Source organism: Quercus robur, chromosome 4 (assembly GCF_932294415.1).
Source record: "Quercus robur chromosome 4, dhQueRobu3.1, whole genome shotgun sequence".
Lineage (NCBI taxonomy): Eukaryota > Viridiplantae > Streptophyta > Magnoliopsida > Fagales > Fagaceae > Quercus > Quercus robur.
This window is the reverse complement of record NC_065537.1, coordinates 19,614,777-19,637,251: the sequence shown is the minus strand read 5'-3', so window position 1 is coordinate 19,637,251 and position 22,475 is coordinate 19,614,777. Positions and strand designations below refer to the sequence as shown.

Here is a 22,475-nt window from a genome sequence, read left to right as displayed (position 1 = left end):
TACTGTGTAGTCTAATTGCAGGAGAGAGTGGAAAAAAACTCATGAATATGTTATTTTAGTAAGCTAAATTAAGTAAACTAATAATTTTGTGTTAAAAACAAGTTTAACAACTTGTTAGATTCAAATAAAATTATAAATTTTAACAAAAAATCTCATTTTAAAGCATTTGTCTATGTATCATACGATTTTACGATACAATACGATTCATACAATACGCACACTGTATCGTACAATTCATGAGCATTTACGATATGTCGATACGATATGGAATTTTTTATATACGATACGATACGTATCGTATGATAATACTGACAACTATGGTAAAATGTAAAAAATTTGACATATAACAAAATAAACCGTTGGAGGTTAAAAACTTCTCTTATATAAGGGCCCACAATAAAAAAAAAAGAATTTTAACTTTCAATCTCACCCTATGCTTCAATATTGCATGGTGCACCAAATCTATCTCTCAAGTATATTATTATAAGTTTTAACTAATAAAGAAAAAAGTGATGACTTCAGGTAAGAGTCATTGTCCATCACTCAGTGACAAATATTATGGGTAGATAGTTCATGTGAAAGTGATGAGTTCATCTACTAGTTTTTTTTCCTTTATGTTTTTTTAGTGTTAACTAAAGATTTCTTTTATTCATACATAAATGAGAAATGAGGTATCATATATATATATATATATATATAACCACAGAGTAGGACCCAAGTCACCCAACAGCTTAAACTTAACAAAATTACAACCTCAGCAGTAGGAAGTAGGAACAAGATAGGTTACAAAGTATTTAGATTGTTGGCAATGGCATCCTCGTTTGGTATAATTTTGCAAATTTATTTCTTCATTAAAATTATCTTCATTGTCATTTGTCATTAACATTTACTATCTCTTCTTGTTGTTTTTATTTTAATAATTTTATTTATATATTTTTTTGGCATTCTAGTTTTTTGGACTTATAACAATAACAATAAAAATAAAAAATAAAAATTTTAAACATTAAAGTGAAAGGTAAGTGTGTACTGTGTAGTCTAATTGCAGGAGAGAGTGGAAAAAAACTCATGAATATGTTATTTTAGTAAGCTAAATTAAGTAAACTAATAATTTTGTGTTAAAAACAAGTTTAACAACTTGTTAGATTCAAATAAAATTATAAATTTTAACAAAAAATCTCATTTTAAAGCATTTGTCTATGTATCATACGATTTTACGATACAATACGATTCATACAATACGCACACTGTATCGTACAATTCATGAGCATTTACGATATGTCGATACGATATGGAATTTTTTATATACGATACGATACGTATCGTATGATAATACTGACAACTATGGTAAAATGTAAAAAATTTGACATATAACAAAATAAACCGTTGGAGGTTAAAAACTTCTCTTATATAAGGGCCCACAATAAAAAAAAAAAGAATTTTAACTTTCAATCTCACCCTATGCTTCAATATTGCATGGTGCACCAAATCTATCTCTCAAGTATATTATTATAAGTTTTAACTAATAAAGAAAAAAGTGATGACTTCAGGTAAGAGTCATTGTCCATCACTCAGTGACAAATATTATGGGTAGATAGTTCATGTGAAAGTGATGAGTTCATCTACTAGGTTTTTTTCCTTTATGTTTTTTTAGTGTTAACTAAAGATTTCTTTTATTCATACATAAATGAGAAATGAGGTATCATATATATATATATATATAACCACAGAGTAGGACCCAAGTCACCCAACAGCTTAAACTTAACAAAATTACAACCTCAGCAGTAGGAAGTAGGAACAAGATAGGTTACAAAGTATTTAGATTGTTGGCAATGGCATCCTCGTTTGGTAAGCATATCACAACACTTTTATTTGCTTCACAAAAAGCACGCCTCTCTCGAGCTTAATCATTAATCAAACGTGTCAGATTTGTTTTACGTTCATGATTCATCATACTTAATGTTTTTACATCAACTCTTTTAAACGTGGTGCTAATTAAATTATAATTGGTTGATTTTTTTTTTTTGGGAGAAAAAATTGGTTGATTAAATATGAAAATAGTGGTGATTTGTGATTCCATCAATTAGAACTTGTCAACTAATAAGTTGGGAAAAAAGTGTGTGAAATAGGTCAATGTCATTAGTATATTACATTTTACCTTATGACTTAGGATTAATGCAGTGGCAGCACCAGATATATTTTATTTTTAGGGGGAGCGATGTACATAACATTTTCACAATATTTTCCTAATAAATCTTAGGTGATAATTTGTTATTAGTTATAATTTAAACTCACTACTGAAATTACTTTTTTACCTATCAATAACAACCAGTAACAATCTACTACTTAAGATTTGTTTTGAAAATGTTTTGAAGTGTAAACATAGCGTTTCTCATATAAGAAACTATAAATTCATTGCATATTGTTTCTTAATACAATGAACATACTAATTATTGTTTCTAAGATTAAATCTGGGAAATTATCAATTGTTTTTAAATACAATAAACATATTAATTATTGTTGTTAAGTGAACTTCAAGTGAGATATAACTATAATAAACTTTTTTGTATTAGTTTATTTCAAAGTTGTAAAGATCTAAATGGGGTTTTTTTTTTTTTTTTTTTTTTTAAAATTAAGATGTAAAAATTTATACTTTGTTCATCTCGCAAAGCCCACAATTAACGGCAAACCGCCATAGCCTCCACACGGCCAAATGCAAGGTCACAAATACAAAGAGTAAACAGGTACGAGAATGTTACCTAACAAATTCCAAGATTCCTCCATAGCAAGGAGGACTTCGATAAGGAAGAACCCTAGTCTCCAGCCAACACACGCAGGGTCACACTTTCAAATCTAATCTAATTTATTTAATATTTTTATATTATAATATATTTAATTTAAAATATATTTTTCTTACCTTTTGAGATACAAATTAACTAATTAAATTTTTGTATTCAAGTTTTCCTAACATCTCATTTTCAATTGATAATATAGCTAATCCACTTAATCTTCCTTGGGACATTGTTGATCTTAGCTAGATATGATTTTATTAATTTTAATTTTGAAAAACTTCTTTCTACAAAAGCAACTGTAACATGTATTGTTAGTAAAATTCTATAAGCAATGCATGTATTTAGAAATGAATCTAACCATTTTATATAATTTAGTATGTCAATTGGAGTATGTTCTTTTATTTGTAAAATTTATTTTAAAACTTTTAACTCTAAAAATAAATCTAAACCATCAATATCATTATAAATATCATGTTTGAGAAAAGATTCAAGTTTAAGACAATATTTTTGCAAACTATCATCATCTAGTGATTTTAATTTCGTGAAGTTAAATAGAAAACCAAAAATTGCTCAAACCTATTCTCAATTGAGCTAATTGTTTTATCTACTATATATAAGAAATAATCAATTTTAAAAGATTTTTCAGTAGATCATGTTGTCTCATTATAAACATTTTTCATCAAATTATTTCTTTTTAGGAATTATACATTTCTCACAAAATATAGGTTCTATTTCCATTTTCAAATGCAATTTTTTTGGATGAATTCATAGCAGATGTAAACCCATTTGCTCTATATCTTTTAAAATAAGAAATGGGGACTTTTAATTGATCCACAGCCACATAAGTCTTACTGACTTATTTGATAAGACTCCACCCCAAAGTTTTGAATTCCATTCCGGAGACCGTTCCAGATTGGCCATGGAAACGAAATATTCTGATACCGGTGTGTACCGGTGCACCGTTCCGAGGTTATGCGCCGGATATATATATATATATATATATAGTAATGTGGGGCCCGGCCCGAAAATAATGGGCTATTCCAAATTCAGGCCCGTCCGAGGAGCGTCCTGTCCGAAGGGAAACCACATATGAAGCACTACGCAATCCCAATAACGCCAAGGAATCCTGTCCGAGGAGTAACTCCTCCTCGGACATCACGAATCCCAGACGAGGAACTCTCTCCAGCTATTTCAGTTCATCCTCCCAACATATAAAATGAATAAAATCCAAAATATCTCATGGAAAGCTACCACCACATTAATTGCGCCCCAACCACCCCCTTGGCCGCATTAATGAGGAAAAGACACCTGAACAGTACCGCCTTGGCCTCTGCAACTCACAAAGGGACTGATGAGGGCGTCTGATGGGACAGGTGCTCAAGTAGCTGCTTAGATGATCAACAGGTGTAAGGTTGAGATGAGAGGAAGGGAACTATATAATGTAGTGGAGTCCCTCAAAGAAGGGGACGAAAAAAACTGTGTAAGAAACTAAGGAAATAAAATCAGAGGAAAAGGATCCATTCTTGTGTTTTCATTTCTTTTTGCAAACAATACTGTCCATGCATTAGACCGGATAGGTTCACTGAGGCTAAGTTCTTTGACCCATCCTCTACAAATATTTATTATGGGTTGCGCTTTGGGCCAAGGCCTAATCAACAGAAGTTGGGCCAGGAAAATCGTGCAACCACAATTGGCGCCGTCTGTGGGGAGAACTAAGGCATCAGCTAGTACAACGGTCGAGCATGGCAGAGCTAGGCCCGCACCAGGAGGATCCTCACCAAGCTGACTCCCAACGAACACAACCCGCCGAGTCCCAAAGGCAAAATAACCCAACCAACCCAGGCGGCAGGGGGAATCGTGAGGGAAGTGTGCATACTATCCGAACGAGCCAGAGTCACACTCAGACAGGAAGTCACGTGTCTCAGAGGCGAAATAGTCACCAGGCCATGCAGCGAGAGATAGATGACCTAAAAAGGAAGTTACGACGTGTACAGCGAAGACGATCTCCCTCTGACTCAGGCGAGTCTTCTAATGCGGAGGACGTGAGTTACAGACAAAGGTCAAGGACCCCCCCAAGTGAGACCTTTTCTTACGAAAAGGAACCACGCCCAGTACGGAAGTATGAGAGCCCATCCAGCAAAGGTTCGGGGAACGACGCCATGAAGAAGGCGCTGGATCAGGTCTCGAGGTCACCCTTCACGAATAGAATCGAAGGGGCTAAGCTTCCCAGACGCTTCAACCAACCGGTGTTCGCCATCTATACCGGCAGAACAGACCCGGTAGAGCACGTGAGTCAGTTTAACCAAAAAATGGCGATCTATTCGCAAAACGAAGCCCTAATGTGCAAGATCTTCCCATCTAGCTTGGGATCGATGGCAATGAGGTGGTTCAACAGCCTGAAGACAAACTTCGTAGGCTCCTACAAGCAGCTCACTCAAGCTTTTTGCTCCCGTTTTATTACAAACACCAGAGTCCCTCGACCTCTCAGTTCGCTACTATCCTTATCCATGCATGAAGGAGAAACCCTGAAAGCATACTCGAATAGGTATTGGGAGGTGTATAATGATTTAGATGACAACCATGATAATGTTGCTATCAGCACGTTCAAAAGCGGTCTCCCCACCGAGCATGGCTTAAGAAAATCCCTCACCGGAAAACCAGTTACTGACGTCCAACAGTTAATGGATAGGATCGACAAGTACAAAAGAGTAGAGGAAGATCAGCTGCAAGGGAGGGGAAAGGAGAAGGTTATCCACCCCAAAGCAAATGATGTCAGGTTGGAACGTCACAATCATGGTCAGCCGAGGAGAGACTTTCCGCGATAGGCTGGGCAGAGCAACCCGCAAATAGTGAACGCCGTTTTCAGAGAGCCAGTACAATAGGTACTGGAGAAAGTAAGAGATGAACCCTATTTCAGGTGGCCGGGAAAGATGGCTGGAGATCCTTCCAAACGTAACCAGAACCTGTACTGCCACTATCATCGGGACCATGGGCATACTACTGAGGACTGCAGGAATCTGTGGAATCACCTAGACCAATTGGTCCGAGAAGGAAAGTTACGTCACCTGCTGCACCCATCGAGCGGCCATCCCGGCCAAACAGCACAAGAACCTCGAAGGGACGTGTCTTTAAGACCCCCCACCGGGACGATACATGTCATCCTCGCTGCACCAGGAAGAACAGGGCCACCCATCCCCAGGGCATTAGCTGTTGATCGGCTCCCCTCCGAGGGCAGGCAAAGGGAGCACAAAAGGTCAAAAAAGGGAAGCTCCTTGATACTGGGATTCTCGGATGAGGATAAGAGAGGAACTATTCAACCTCACGATGATGCCTTGGTGGTCACATTGCGGATTGGGGGCTTCGATGTGAAAAGGGTGTTAGTAGACTCGGGAAGTGCGGTGGAGATAATGTACCCTGACCTATACAAGGGGCTGAACTTGAAGCCGGAAGATTTGGTAGCTTATGACTCCCCCCTTCTCAGCTTCGAGGGAAGGATGGTTACACCAAAGGGGCAAATCCGACTGCCCGTACAGACTGGGGCGAAAGTGGTGGAGGTGAATTTTATCGTGGTCGACGCTTATTCACCCTACACCGCGATAGTTGCAAGGCCATGGATCCATTCCCTAGGGGCCGTGACCTCCACACTTCATCAAAAAGTAAAATACCCATCCAGAGGACAAGTGGAAGAGATCCGAGGAGATCAGGCCGTAGCCAGGAAGTGTATGGTGGCCGCCATCTTACATCGGCCCTTAGTCGAGTCCTCGGCCCCAGAAAGCTTATAGCAACCAGCCTCCTCGGCAAGACAAGATGATGGGCTGGTCGAGGAGATAAGGTGTGAAGGTTTAGATAAGATTGCTGTCAAAGATGACCCGGAGAAGTTCTTTCAGGTCGGCTCTGAATTGCCCTCTCAAGAAAAGGAGGAACTAGTCAGATTTCTTAGAGAAAATGTCGACGTATTCGCATGGGACGCCTACGATGCCCCGGGAGTTGATCCTAGCCTCATCTGTCACCACCTGAACGTTAACCCCTCTTCCATTCCGAGGAAGCAGCCACCCCGACGCCCTTCAAAGGAACACGCTAGTGCCGTAAGAGACGAAGTGGCAAAATTGAAAAGAGCAGGGGCTATCAAAGAAGTCTTTTATCCCGAATGGTTGGCGAACACAGTGGTGGTAAGGAAGAAGACGGGGAAGTGGAGGGTCTGCGTGGACTTCATGGACCTGAACAAGGCGTGCCCCAAGGACCCATTCCCCCTACCCAAAATCGACCGATTGGTGGATGCAACCGTGGGGTACCCTCGAATGAGTTTCCTGGACGCCTTCCAAGGCTATCATCAGATACCCCTTGCGCTAGAGGACCAAGAGAAAACGGCTTTCATGACGCCCATTGGAAATTATCATTATAAGGTGATGCCGTTCGGGCTAAAGAACGCGGGCTCAACCTACCAAAGGATGATGACTCGGATGTTCGAGCCACAGCTGGGCAAGATCATTGAGATTTATATAGACGATATGGTTGTGAAGAGTAAAAGGGTTTCCGAGCACGTGAAAGACCTCGGAATAGTCTTCGCTATCTTAAAGGAGCACCGGTTGCGGCTGAATGCCTCCAAATGTTCATTCGGGGTCGGGTCTGGGAAATTCCTAGGGTACATGGTCACCCACAGGGGGATAGAAGTAAGTCCCGACCAAATCAAAGCTATTAACAGCCTACAGACTCCTCGGAACCCGAAGGAGGTGTAGAAGCTCACTGGCATGATTGCGGCATTAAATCGGTTCATATCACGATCGGCGGATCGATGTCGACCTTTTTACCTTCTGATAAACAAGTGGAAAGAGTTCGAATGGTCGGAGGATTGCGTTCAAGCTTTCCAGCAGCTTAAGGACTACCTGTCCCAACCACCCATCATGTCCAGTCCTGAGACAGATGAGGTGCTGTTTGCCTACATCGTCGTAGCTCCCCACGCTGTAAGCCTAGTACTAATACGGGATGATAATGGGGTGCAGCGGCCGGTGTACTATGTGAGCAAATCACTACATGAGGCCGAGGTGCGATACCTACCTATAGAAAAGGCAATTCTGGCAATAGTGCATGCAACCCGGAAGCTTCCTCATTACTTTCAAGCGCATACGGTCATCGTTCTGACTCAGCTTCCCCTTCGAGCCGTTCTTCGAAGCGCTGACTACACAGGAAGGATCGCCATGTGGAGTGCTCTTTTGGGGGCCTTTGATATTAAATATATGCCCAGACCCTCCGTCAAAGGACAGGTCCTCGCAGACTTGGTAGCGGAGTTTGCTGAGCCCTCTATAGAAACGATGACCGAGAAGAAAGACCTGGGTGGAAAATTGGTTGAAGCAATTTCAGCAGGGGGGACCATGCATTGGAAGGTCTACGTGGATGGCGCGGCCAACCAGAGAGGATCAGGAGTTGGGATAGTTTTAATATCGCCGGACGGCGCAGCTATTGAAAAATCGTTAAGACTCGGATTCTCGGCTACGAACAACGAAGCCGAGTATGAAGCCTTACTTCAAGGGATGGCGATGGTTCAAAAGTTGGGTGGAAGAATAATAGAAGCATTCTCGGACTCCAGATTAGTGGTCGGACAAGTGATGGGCGAGCTTGAAGCTCGAGATACTAGGATGCAAGAGTATCTGGGACAAGTCAAACGGCTACAGACGAGTTTTGAATCCTTCAGTCTAACGCACATTTCCAGGAGCGTGAACACCCATGCAGACTCGCTGGCCACTCTCGCCACGTCCTTGGCGCATAATCTGCCGCGAATGATCCTTGTTGAAGATCTATCACAGGCAAGTCCCATCTGCAGAAACCCGGCTCAAGTCCATCAGATCAGAAAAAGTCCTAGCTGGATGGACCCCATAAAGAGTTTCCTCCAAAGCGACATCTTATCGGAGGAAAAACTGGAAGCAGAAAAGATACGCAGGAATGCTCCTCGGTTCTGGCTATCAGAAGACCACAAACTATATCGACGCTCTTACTCTGGGCCGTACCTACTCTGCGTACATCCAGAAGAGTCCGAGTCTTTACTTGAGGAGTTACACGAGGGGATTTGCGGAAGCCACACCGGAGGAAGATCGCTGGCGCACAGTGCACTCACCTAAGGGTACTGGTGGCCGAACATGCAGAGAGAGGCCCAAGAATACGCTAAGAAGTGTGACAAGTGCCAAAGATTCGCCCCGAATATCCACCAACCCGGAGGGGTTCTCAACCCCCTCTCTAGCCCATGGCCGTTCGCACAATGGGACCTTGATATAGTCGGACCTTTCCCCAAAGCTGCGGGGAACAAGCGACACATAATAGTCGGAACTGACTACTTCACTAAATGGGTGGAAGCTGAACCCTTGGCCAACATTAGGGATGTGGACGCCCAAAAATTCATCTGGAAGAACATCATCACCCGCTTCGGGACTCTGCGTACACTCATTTCCGACAATGGTCTGCAGTTCGACAGTAAGAACTTTAGGGAATATTGCCGCGAGTTTGGAATCATTAACCGATATTCCACCCCCGCCTACCCTCAAGGAAATGGGCAAGTCGAGGCCGTGAACAAGGTCATAGTGAACGGACTGAAGAAGAGACTGGACGAGGCAAAGGGGAGATGGGTAGAATAGCTCCCCCACGTCTTATGGACTTATCGGACGACGCCACGAATATCGACCGGTGAGACCCCCTTCTCGATGACTTATGGGGCTGAGGCCGTGCTCCCGATCGAGAACAACTTTCCCACGCTAAGGTCTAAATTGTTTACCCCAAACGATAACGACGAGTTATTGGAACGGAGTCTGGACATGGTTGAAGAAAGGAGGGAAAAAGCGATGATTCATATGGCCTATTATCACCAGAAGCTGAGACAGGGGTATGATGCTAATGTCAAATTGCGGCCTCTGGGTCCAGGTGATCTCGTGATGAGAAAGATTCTTGGCAGCGCAAAGAACCCCTCTTGGGGCAAGTTAGGGCCCAATTGGGAGGGACCATACCGTGTCACATCCGTGGCCGGAATAGGCGCCTACTACCCAGAAGATTTGGATGAAAAAGCTGTACCTCGACCATGGAATGTAAATAATCTCAGAAGATATTGTTATTAATGAGAATGGCTTAGCATACGTTTTCTTTCATGACTGTCCGCTGCTTGCTGTTCCACTGACAACTATTCATAGTTTTAAACAGAACCTAAGTCCTGCATGACTCCTCGGACCACAGACTTAGGGGAAATTATTACTCATGACAATCGTTATAAGTTTTAAACAGAATCTAAGTCCTGCGTGGCTCCTCGGACCACAGGCTTAGGGGAAATTAATACTTGAGGCAACTAACCATAAGTTTTGGACAGAACCAAGGCCTTGCATGGTCCTCGGACTCAAGCCTATGGGGAAACCAAATGCGCGAAAGAAAAATCATAAATTTTGGACAGAACCAAGGCCTTGCATGGTCCTCGGACTCAAGCCTAGGGGGAAACCAAATGCACGAAAGAAAAACCATAAGTTTTGGACAGAACCAAGGCCTTGCATGGTCCTCGGACTCAAGCCTATGGGGAAGCCAAATGCGCGAAAGAAAAATCATAAATTTTGGACAGAACCAAGGCCTTGCATGGTCCTCGGACTCAAGCCTATGGGGAAACCAAATGCGCGAAAGAAAAACCATAAGTTTTGGACAGAACCAAGGCCTTGCATGGTCCTCGGACTCAAGCCTATGGGGAAACCAAATGCGCGAAAGAAAAACCATAAGTTTTGGACAGAACCAAGGCCTTGCATGGTCCTCGGACTCAAGCCTATGGGGAAACCAAATGCGCGAAAGAAAAACCATAAGTTTTGGACAAAACCAAGGCCTTGCATAGTCCTCGGACTTAAGCCTATGGGGAAACCAAGCCCACAAGAAAAACCATAAGTTTTAAACAGAACCTAAGTCCTGCATGGCTCATCGGACCACAGACTTAGGGGAAATTAATACTTAAGGCAACTATTCATAAGTTTTAAACAGAACCTAAGTCCTGCATGGTCCCTCGGACCACAGACTTAGGGGAAATTATTACTTATGATGGATTGGGGGATTATTACTTAAAGGAAATCATTTTAATGCATGCGCACGGTCTAGCACCCTCGCAACCCTCAGATGCGCAGCCTAAAAACCCATTTTTATTTTGACCATTTACCTATATCTACATTGTTGCAAATGTTTAAAGTGCTACTGACGTACATCCATAGTAAGCAAAACGAACATTTTATATTAATATTCCGAGTACATTAGAAAGAGAGGTCCTTACAAAAGAATGAAAAAATAAGACGACTCTCATTAAAAAAGAAAAAAGAGTACAAAGATCAAAAGCCTAAAAGGCTAAGCCTTAGCGGGAGGATCTTCTTTCTGCTCGGGCTGAGGAGGAGGAACCTCAATGGTAGAGTCTGTGGCAGGATCCTTCGCCATATCAGGCACGAGGACGGCATCAAGCACCGCCAGGTCTTGCTCCGAAGCGACTTGGGCTTCATCAGGATTAGCTCGGATCTCCTGAGGATAGAAGATGCTCTCGGGCAGTCTTAGTGCCGAATCCGCAGGAACTCCTGCAGCATCGAGAGCATGAGCCCATGAAATACTGCAGTAATCCCTGCACACCTCGGGGATCTTCTCGGATAGCCTGGCTTCCGTCTCTTCAGCCCCGAGCTGGCGAGCAGCATTCTTCTCGGCCTCAGTAGCCTCTCGGATCAGCTGGGCCTCCTCTTTGGCCTGCTTCAGCTCATCCTCAACTTTTTGCAGGGCGGCCTTGAGTTCCTACACTGCCTGCCTCTCAGTGGCGAGGTTAATCTGTGTTAAGTACAGCTCTTTGCGCTGGTCCTCCGCCTGGGTCTCGGCACTCTTTAAACCAGCCTCTGCACTTTTGCGCCGGTTCTCCGACACCTTGAACTCGTCCGTGAGTTTAAGGTGCTCATGCTTGAGGGACCCCAAGGCTTTCTCCATCTCCGCCCGAGCCTGGGTCTCAGCCTCAACCCGACTACGGCTATCACGGCAAAACTCATCAGCCACGAACACCTGCTGAGTAATCTACGAACGAAACAAGATTGTTTTGAAAAAGAAATCTAACAGGGGTAAATAAATTAATAAAACAGTAAAAGGATTACTTACCAACGCGAGATCCCTTTTTAGGGACAGGAAGAGCTCGGGCTGAGAGAACCGCCTATAGGCCTCCATGTCCCGAGGAAGGAGTAGGGGTTGCTCTAAGGCATCCGCCACGTACCCTGCCCGGCCTCGGTTATACTCTCGGACCGAAGCATTGGAAAGGATGGCAACCCCATCCAGTTCCAACTTGGGGTTCCATGCACGAGGGGAAGCGCGCACTTCAGCAAGGTTCCCCTCATCCCGGCTCTCCGAGGAGTTACCCCTTCTGCTCCTTGGCGCTCGCGTGGTCTTTTGCTGCTTGGTCGGCTGGGCAATCACCTCACCTTCCTCAAGAGTGTCAACCGGCCTCTTCTTCTTCAGGTCCGGATTAACCTTAAGGCCAGGGTCCGAGACGCCCTGAGGGACCACAGGGGGAAGGGTCTTGACCTGTGTTGGAGTTGGTCCCTTCGATGACTGACCCTTCGATGACTGACCTTTCCCTCGGGAGGACATCAGCTCCTTTAGAGACTTTTCCTTTCCTGTCATGGGCTCTACCTCTTCGACCGAAGTATCGTCCGAGCAGATAACGATTGAGGGAATACCAACTGCGGAATGTTGGTCCTGCTCTGCGTCGGGATTAGAAAGCTCCACCAAGGGGTTTTGCTAAATTTCCTCCTCGAAGTAAAACTTATCTATCTCTTCCTCAAGGGAAAGATAAGATGATTCAGCCTCTTCTTCAACCAAAACAGCAGCGCCAGGCTCGTTTACCGGAGGTAGCTGCTCTGCTAAGTAGGGATTTCTGACACCAGGCAACACAACTGGAGGCAGATCGTGGTCAGCTAGGAACCCGTCCTTGGACACGTCAATTCTAGCCAGCCTCGGACTGCCAGCCCTTATAGCGTGACCGACTGCCTGAAAAGCGCATCTCAGAGGTTGATAGCCCAGAACCAGATGGGCCGCACGCAACTGTCCGTCCTCGGCGACGTAAATCTCCGACCTAAGGAGATAGTTCAACGCTGGCACGTTCACAAAGTTTATCCGAGGAGCAACGTGAATTTTGTCTGCAAACAAACCAAGAAAAGTGAGGTTAGACCATGAAATTTTCCAATTACAAAGAAAACAAGAAAAATAACCCCTCAACACTAAATCCTTTCCCAAAAAGGACCAATCCTAAAAGCGCCGCACCTGGGTTTCCTGCCCGAGTTGGACAATGAATACCGTCGAACCACTCCCCAGAAGCAATGAGGAAGTCATTCTTCACGGTCTTATTGGATACTGGAAGACAAGAGATCAACCTAACGTCCTCGTTCCGGGATTTAAGATAATACCCATCATCCCCGAGGCGGTGACATTCGTACAGATAAGCCACATCGTGCCAAGTAAGGCCTAGATTCATCCGCTCGTCTAAGACATCTACACAGCCTAGTATCTTGAACATATTCGGGGCACACTGATACGGCGTCAACCTATGGTTGAACAGGTATTCCCTTGTGATCCTACGCATGGGAAGTGTCATCCCTCCCTCTATGAAAGCAATCATGGGGATAACGACTTCTCCCTCAACTCTATCTGTCAATACTCCTTCCAGAGGACAGTACCGCAGTCCAACCCCAGGGGGAATGTGGTATTTAGCCCTAAAGGCCTCCATAGCGGCTGAAGTTTTTACTAATTTTTCGAATCTACCCATCTGAACTAAAATGGGGAAATGAAAGTAGGGACCAAGAAGAAAAGTAAAGTCCAAGGAGGGAATTGAAACGGCGAAAAGAACGAAATGTACTGGTACCTGCACAAAACGCTCAACGATACGCCTGGAAATCTCTCTTGGACGAAACGCTTCACAAAGAACGGCTACGGTGGCGCAACGGACGCAAGTGTTCGTATATCTCTGGGATTCGATGGAGTTCTCTAGAGTCCTTTGAAGTTTATGAAATACAGATAAGAAGAAGGAACTGAACCCCTCTGACGTCTTATATAGCCAGGAGGAGAGAGAAAAGATCGCTCCTGCCTAAAAATACGAGAAAAAACGATGGCCGTTCGATCCACGCCACGCCGTTGGATGAAAGGAACATAACGCCTCCAGAAGTTAATGGCCACGCCTCGTAAATTGTAGCGCGTCAAAAGTAACCGTCCGCACGCGCGCCACACGATCTCCTTATTTCCATCCTCTCATAAACATCAAAACCCCGCTTTTCTCCTCGGAAAAAGATAAAAACCGGAGTTTTGAGGGGCTATTGTGGGGCCCGGCCCGAAAATAATGGGCTATTCCAAATTCAGGCCCGTCCGAGAAGCGTCCTGTCCGAAGGGAAACCACATATGAAGCACTACGCAATCCCAATAACGCCAAGGAATCCTGTTCGAGGAGTAACTCCTCCTCGGACATCACGAATCCCAGACGAGGAACTCTCTCCAGCTATTTCAGTTCATCCTCCCAACATATAAAATGAATAAAATCTAAAATATCTCATGGAAAGCTACCACCACATTAATTGCGCCCCAACCACCCCCTTGGCCGCATTAATGAGGAAAAGACACCTGAACAGTACCGCCTTGGCCTCTGCAACTCACAAAGGGACTGATGAGGGCGTCTGATGGGACAGGTGCTCAAGTAGCTACTTAGATGATCAACAGGTGTAAGGTTGAGATGAGAGGAAGGGAACTATATAATGTAGTGGAGTCCCTCAAAGAAGGGGACGGAAAAAACTGTGTAAGAAACTAAGGAAATAAAATCAGAGGAAAAGGATCCATTCTTGTGTTTTCATTTCTTTTTGCAAACAATACTGTCCATGCATTAGACCGGATAGGTTCACTGAGACTAAGTTCTTTGACCCATCCTCTACAAATATTTATTGTGGGTTGCGCTTTGGGCCAAGGCCTAATCAACAGAAGTTGGGCCAGGAAAATCGTGCAACCACAAGTAACTAATAAAAAATATTGTTATTACTTTTTACTATAATAGATAAATTGTATAGATTAATGAATATAATGTTTTAATTATATATATATATATATATATTAAAAATAGTGTTTTAAAATATTAAAAATAAGTGGTCAGATTTATTTTTTTTAAAAGAACAAATTTGGTTATTCAGCAAATAAAACTACCTTCCTAGAACCTTCCTTTCAAATCATTTTTCCCATTCCCAAGCTTCCATCCATGTGACCACCTCTGCTCCTCAACTTTCACATTGCATTTATTCTCTCATATATTTATTTTTTACTTCTTTACAATTTAGTAAGTTTACAATGCTTCTTTCTTCTTAGTTCTTCAAACTCTCAACTTTCTCTTTGTCTTCTTTCTTCTCAATTCTTCTTTCTTTAAAGGTCCAAGATGATATTTTTGGGATAATTGATTTTGTTTAGACCAAAAAAATTTTTGGGGTACCAATGTTTATAAGGATGTTCCAGATTTTTTGTTATTTGATCACAAGGATGTATCAAATCTTTAGGAGTTTCATCTTAAACTAAAATTTTTTTTCTACTACCCCTTCTTTTTTAAAATTTTGGGGGCCCCTTCCACTTGGAGGCCTTAGGCAATGGCCTATCTGGCCTAGTGGAACGATCGGCCCTGACTTTAACATATGAAGGTCAGCAAGTTTTGTTGCAAGGTTTGAAATTGATGGGGCCAAGTTTTCAAGAGAGTGAAGATTTTTTTTAAAAAATTCACCTAACAAGGGTCTAGGACTATAGATTATGGTGTCAAAAATATTTCAACATTCAGCTTAACCTTAATGTAGCCTTGCAAGAGCTATTGCAACAATTTGCTCCTGTATTTGATACACCAAAAGGGCGAATTTTTCTTCCAAATAACATTAAATATCAAAAAATTTAGTTAGTTGTCACGTTTCAAAACAATGTTGGAAACTAGCATCTCGAGTGTCTAAAACTTGAGTTCCAAGATAAAACTCGAGTTTTTAAGTCTCGATTTGTAAGTGATTTGATATGATGTGGAAAAAAATCCATGTGGAACTTGAGTTTTTAAGATTCGAGTTCCACCATTTCACAAAAACTCAGGATTATCACTAGAAAAGAGATTACCTTGCAAGTACAGGTTGCACAAGTTGACACAAGCAGCGAGAACAGAAGGAAGTGAACCAATGAGAGCGTTGAGACGAAGACTGAGAGTGCGGAGACGAGTGAGGTTTCTGAAAATGCCATTGGGATGTTGGCCTAAGAGAGCCACACCAGGAAGACGGAGCACTGTGACTCAGTTTTGCTCACAGTGGTGGGCGACTCTTCGTTCTTCTTTGGAGCTATAGATTGTCCACCAGATCTTCTCCAACAAGATCTTCAGAGCTCCAGATTGTTTCAGATTGTCCTCTGTTCTTCGGAGCTCCAGATCGTTTCAGATCATCCTTTGTTCTTCGGAGCTCTCGTTTTCCCTCTTCCTCTGTTCTTCTTCATCTGTTCTTCCTGACAAAAATCAAGGCCCAAAGACTCGGTTTTGCTTTTTAGAACTCGAGTCTATAAGACTCGAGATCTATGTGGCATCATATTGCCAACTCACCAAGTGGTAATCAAGTCTTTAATCCTCAAGTTTTAGATTGAAATCGAGTCTATAAAACTCGAGATGCTAGTTTGCTACATTCTTTTAAACGCATCTTAACTTATGATATTCTTTCTCCTCACTATGCTAGTCTACACATTCCCTCCCAAAAGGGCTACCACCAAATAGAGGACATGAGCATCAAATAGTACTACAGAGCCCTCACCCATCTCTTCTCTCCATGCCTCTATAGCACTTCACCCATCTCTTATCGCTGGAGCTAGACTCCCCTAACCTTACCACACATCCATACCATAATTTACTCCACTTTACCAAATACCTCTGTCCCATCTACCCAACTCTTAATAGGCTTACCATTCCTTATATGCCCTAAACCAAAAAAAAAAAAAAAACCATCTGCTCCCACCTTATCCCTTCCTCTGAACCTATCCACCCATGGAAGTGTCATAACTCATTAATCGCACCAAAAACATCTCATGCCTAGACATTTATCTAGAGCTCCCTCCAAACCAAAAAGCATCTAAACCATTACAAAATAACCTATTGGGCAAACTCAACACAACGAAACTCATAAGCCACTTCATTGTACATATTCCAAGATTACAAATCATGACAAGGGAAAAGAAAGAATTTGAAAGGAAATTCCAAACAACATATAATAACAAAAATAGGGGAGATAGCTTATCGTACATACAAGATACAAGAAACAAGAACATGAACAGCTAGAAGAAGAATCTTTATCTCACTTTTACTTGAAGTTCACTCGCCTTATCAAAGGCGGTGCCACATTGGGAGCAATCATGGATGAACAATCAATGATGCCTGAGGTTGTGCAAGGCCAAGCTGGACTTAGAAAAAGCTTTCTCGTAGGGGTGGCAATAGTGAACTCAATGTCGGCGACGATCGTGGTTCACTAGATTTTTAGTCTCACACTTCTACTTCGGGCTTCATGTTGTTCTCTGAGTAACTTCTTTTCCTCTCAGTCTTTGCTTCTGAACATTCTTCTTGAAAGATGGATTGAACGGTCTTGACAATATATCTCTAGCTTTGAGCTTAGAACTTCAAAGAACTTCTTTGAATGTTGCCTTCTATTTATAGTGGTTTCAAAGGATAAGTCCCACTTGGGATTGACCTCCTTGTAGATAATTATTTCCATTTTTTTATTTATTTTAATAGAGATAATGATTAACTATTATCATTCCAATTTAATTGAGATATTTATCTCTATTTAATTAGAATAATTACCATCAAGATATTTATTTCTATTTAATTAAGATAATAATATTCTTAAATGACACATGTCAACACTTGATTTGTCTAATTTAATGACATATTAATTTAGAATTTGTCACTAAATTTTAATGTGGCATTTTATAATTGGCTTAAAATTTTGCCTCCTACAACTATCTTTTCAAAACTGAAAAAACATATCAATAAAAAAAAGAAAAAGAAAAAACACAATTTAGTGTTTGGTATGTGCTAATATCATATGAATCCCATAGTTTTAAAATAATTACAAAAATGTCGCTCGAAATTTTTATTATTAGTTTTCTCCAACATTTCAATAAGTTTACCAAGAATCTTGTAGCTTAATTACTTGGCACCTCAATTTCCAATAGAGATATTCGTGATTCAGATCCCCCAACTATCGATGTATAAAAACTTTTTTGAATAAATTTCCTTGTAAAAAATTGTAATATTTAGTTATTTTATAAACAAAATAGAAATCACACTATATGTGTGTGTGTGTGTGTGTGTGTTTTCACAGATTGAAAATTGCATAATATAGTGGTTAATATAGATAAGCATGTTTCATGCCTACTAAAAAGATGCATATAACCTTCAATTTTTTTTACATTTTTGATTGTGTGCTACTTATATTAAAATTTCATTATGCTAGAACAAAATATTTATTTTATTACACACACACACACACACATATATTATATGTGATTGAAAGGAGTTAGGAAATTTAAAAGAATAAGATTTATTTTAGTGAATTCACAAATATTTAATTTTTTATATTTTTAGAGAGTGTTAATTAAGTCCATAACATTTTCACAATATTTTCCTAATAAATCTTAGGTGATAATTTGTTATTAATTCCAATTTAAACTCACTACTAAAATTACTTTTTTGCACATCAGTAATAATTTACCACATTTAGGATTTGTCATGAAAGTGTTTTGAAGTGTAAACATAGTGTTTCTCATATAAGATAAACTATAAGTTCATTGCATATTGTTTCTTAATACAATGAACATACTAATTGTTTCTCAAAAAAAAAAAAATACTAATTATTGTTTCTAAGATTAAATATGGGTCCCCTCAAAAAAAAAAAAAGATTAAATATGGGAAATTATCAATTGTTTTTAAATACATTAAACATATTAATAATTGTTGTTAAGTGAACTTCAAGCAAGATATAAATACAATAAGATTTTTGTATTAGTTTATTTCAAATTTGTAAAGTTCTAAAGGAGTTTTTTTTTTTTTTTTTTTTTTTTTTTTTTTTAAAGATTTAAGATGAACAAATTTATACTTTTGTTGTTAGACTTACTATTTCCCCCCCATATTTTAGATAAAATTGGATTATTATTGGAGCTTTGTTTGTATTTAAAAAAACCAAAATATTATCAACATGATCATATTCAAGTTTATTTTAGTTGGGTTCAAAAAAAATTTAGGTCTAAAGGGTTCAAAATTTTATTTTAGGAGAAGTAAAAAAAAAAAAAAAAATTCATATATATATATAGTTTTTTTTCTTTTTTTTTTTTTGGGCCCAGCTCTGGGAGTTCATTTGAACCCGCAGACTGTACCTACAACCTAGAGCCGCCCATGTCAATGGAAGGAAAAAAAAAATCCAATGATCATAGAATCTCTACATAAAGCACACAAAAATCAAATAAATGTTAGGTGTCATAAATCTAGGTTAAAAAAAAGAATTGGATAATTTAAATGGAAATAAATCTGCTTCTAAAAAAACTGAAGATGAAACGGTTGTAGTGTACTAAATAGTCTTAGGTTTTTAGTGTATTATGTCCAATTTCCTTTTTCACTCTTGATCTTTACATGTTTTCTTATTTTCTATATTTCAAACACCAATGATTGAAAATTTTAATTAAGTTCTTAAAAAATGATAGATTTAATCATTTAATAGGTATAGATATCCACCTTCTTTGTGTTCGGAAGTTTTTTACGGCTACAAATTATTTTACAATATTTTTACAAACTGCTGATGCGTCTAATTTCTTATTGGTTTACATCTAAGCCCACCATTAATATCATTTTTTTATTTATCAATAATCATTCACCACATTAGCATTTTGTAAAAAAATTTGTATTTCTAACATTACTATTTTTATTTAGGGGGAGGGGATTACAGTACAATATTAGGCTATTAAAACTTACTTATCTATGATAGAAATAATTCTCCAAATGCTAAATTCATGTACAACTATTAGAAGAAAGTTAAGGTCCAAAATAGTATATAAGAGTTGAGTTAATTACAATTCATTAACGTAGTAGTTGTTCTCTCCCAAGTGAACCATGGAAATGTGGTAAAATTCTTGGGATGTTGTTTAGAGATTCATGTTCCTCTATTAGTGTATAGATTTTTAACCAATGATACCTTGTATGACCATACACACAGCACAAGCCATGCTTCCTCGCTTTCATGGCAATCATGTTTGCAAATAGTAGCAGAAAACTGCATGGGCAATTTCTTTTTTGCATTCTGCTACTTCCACGCCAGTCATTCATAGAGATATTAAGAGTAGTAACATACTCTTAGACAATATTACACAGCTACGATATTAGATTTGGGAGCTTCAAGATCAGTTCCTTTGTATCACACGCAGATTACAACATTGGTGCAAGGGACATTTGGGTACTTGGATCTAAAATACTTCCTTTCAAGCTAGTTAACTGAAAAGAGTGATGTGCATACCTTTGGTGTTCTCCTTATAGAGTTACTAATGGGTAAGAAATCAATTTCTTTTGAGAGGCTCGAAGAAGAAATTTTATTAATCTTTGAGAATCAAGCAAAGAGAAATAATATCAGAAGATAATGTTGAGCGGGTGCCCAATACTGCAAATACATTTTTTTTTTTTTAATTACAATGGGGGATCAGGGAATGTCATGAACACACTAGAAAGTGTCAACCAATTGAGTTATGGGGCTCTTGGTATCTTCAGATACTAGATAAAACTTTTTTTTTTTTTTGAGAAACATATATATATATATATATATATATATATATTGAGAAGATGATAAATAGATACTACTTGATAAAACTTAGACATTTCTAATTATTGCATAAATTGAGTAGCTATAGGATAAAATAAAGGGGTTTGGCTTACCTCTAATAAACCAGATACTACTTGATAAAACTTTAAAAAAAAAAAAAAATTCAAATTGTTTTATACATTTCTTAGATTTAGATTAAAGAAGTGTCTTTGAAAGTATTTAGCCACATAAACCAAAAAGTTAACTAAATTTACTTCTACAAGCTTTTTTTTTTTTTTTTTTTTTTTTTTAGAATCCGGCTCCAAATTATATAAAACTAAAATCAGCCAAAATCGGCTAAAAGTACATCAACAACTTGTGGTGGAACATCCTCCATCCACATAGAAACACCATCAATAGTTTTTGCGTGTTTTGCTAAAAAATGAGCAACTGAGTTTCCTGACCTACGAATGTGAAAGAAAGAAATGCAATTACAAGAAACTAAATAGTGCTTAATAGAAGAAATCAGATGACCAAAAGATGAGAGAGATTCCTCTTCACTTCTTAAGGCTGAAATAACCACCTCCGAGTCTCCCTCGACAATGAAAGAGGGTAGGTTGAGGTCCATAGCAAGGGTGATAGCTCGAACAGCTGCTAGAGCTTCAACTTCGTATGAGGATGATGGAAGCTCGATCTTCTTCGCCAAGGATGCAGGCACCTGACCATGAGAATCCCGGACAACCACTCCTAACCTAGCTTCCTCTGTTTCTCTGAAGACTGCACCATCAAAATTAATCTTAAGGAGTGACGGAGGAGGGGGTTCCCACTTTGGCCGAGACTGTTGAGGAGAAGAATTCTGCACCGGAGCTGCTGGATGCACCTCGGTAAACTCCTGAAGCATTTGCTTAGCTGACGGTATGATCTAGGATAACGGGAATGGCTTGTTGTTGGTTCGAAGTTGGTTCTGGCGAAACCAGATTGTCCACGTGATCGACGCAAACAGCTCTAGTTGTCTGTCTTTCTCCAACACGAATCTTGCAAGCTTAAAAAAATTTGAAAACTTCTTAGACTTGCAAAACAGCCACATAACGTCAGTTTCCCAGATTGCTGAAAGCTCAGAATAGTCCCACAAAGCATGGTAACCGTCTTCAGCCTTCAGTTTACAGTGGCAGCAAACGTCTTTATCAAGGACTCTTCTGCGGACCAGATTTTTCTTAACTGGCAGAGCTTCCTTGCTTCCAAAGAAAGCTTTTGACTTTGTTTGGCACTAAAAGCCTCCATATACGACTCCAAATACTTAGGCCTTCACCTTGGGAGAAATGATACGACGATGGGCTTGGTTTGTCTTTGACAAGGAACCTGTAACCGGACTTCACAGAATAGACACCATTAGGTACATGAGGCTAAATGAGCTTATCTTCAACCTTGGTTGGGCTGAGTGGAATTTTAAGGATCAAGTCAGCTTCCACAGGAGCAAAATAGCTAAACAATACATCCCTATCCCTGCTTCTAGATGTGGGGCTGATGAGACAATCCACCATTGCATCTTGCAAACCATCTATGACTGGGGGTAATATTCATGGGTGCTCTAAGCTAGGCAGCCACGGATAATCCCAAACCTTAATGGTTTCTCCAGTACCCCCTCTCCATCGAGCCCCTCTCCACAACACTTCCCTACCCTTGAGAAGACTATGCCAAGCATATGAGCCACTTGAATTATTTGGGGCTTCCATAAATGAACAAGTAGGGAAAAATTTACTTTTGAAAACTTTGTGCACAAGCGATTCCTTATTGTGAAGAAGTCGCCAAGCTTATTTGGCTAACAAAACATCGTTAAAAAGAGCCAAATCTTTAAACC

At 40.3% G+C, this 22,475-nt stretch overlaps 1 protein-coding gene across 1 annotated transcript; it reads right to left on the bottom strand.

The window, feature by feature from the left end:
* Window positions 1-20,960: 20,960 nt before the first annotated feature.
* Window positions 20,961-21,518, bottom strand: LOC126721507 (uncharacterized). The gene has a single exon (XM_050424555.1). The coding sequence runs from the start codon at window positions 21,516-21,518 to the stop codon at window positions 20,961-20,963; it is 558 nt and encodes a 185-aa protein (XP_050280512.1).
* Window positions 21,519-22,475: the final 957 nt, after the last annotated feature.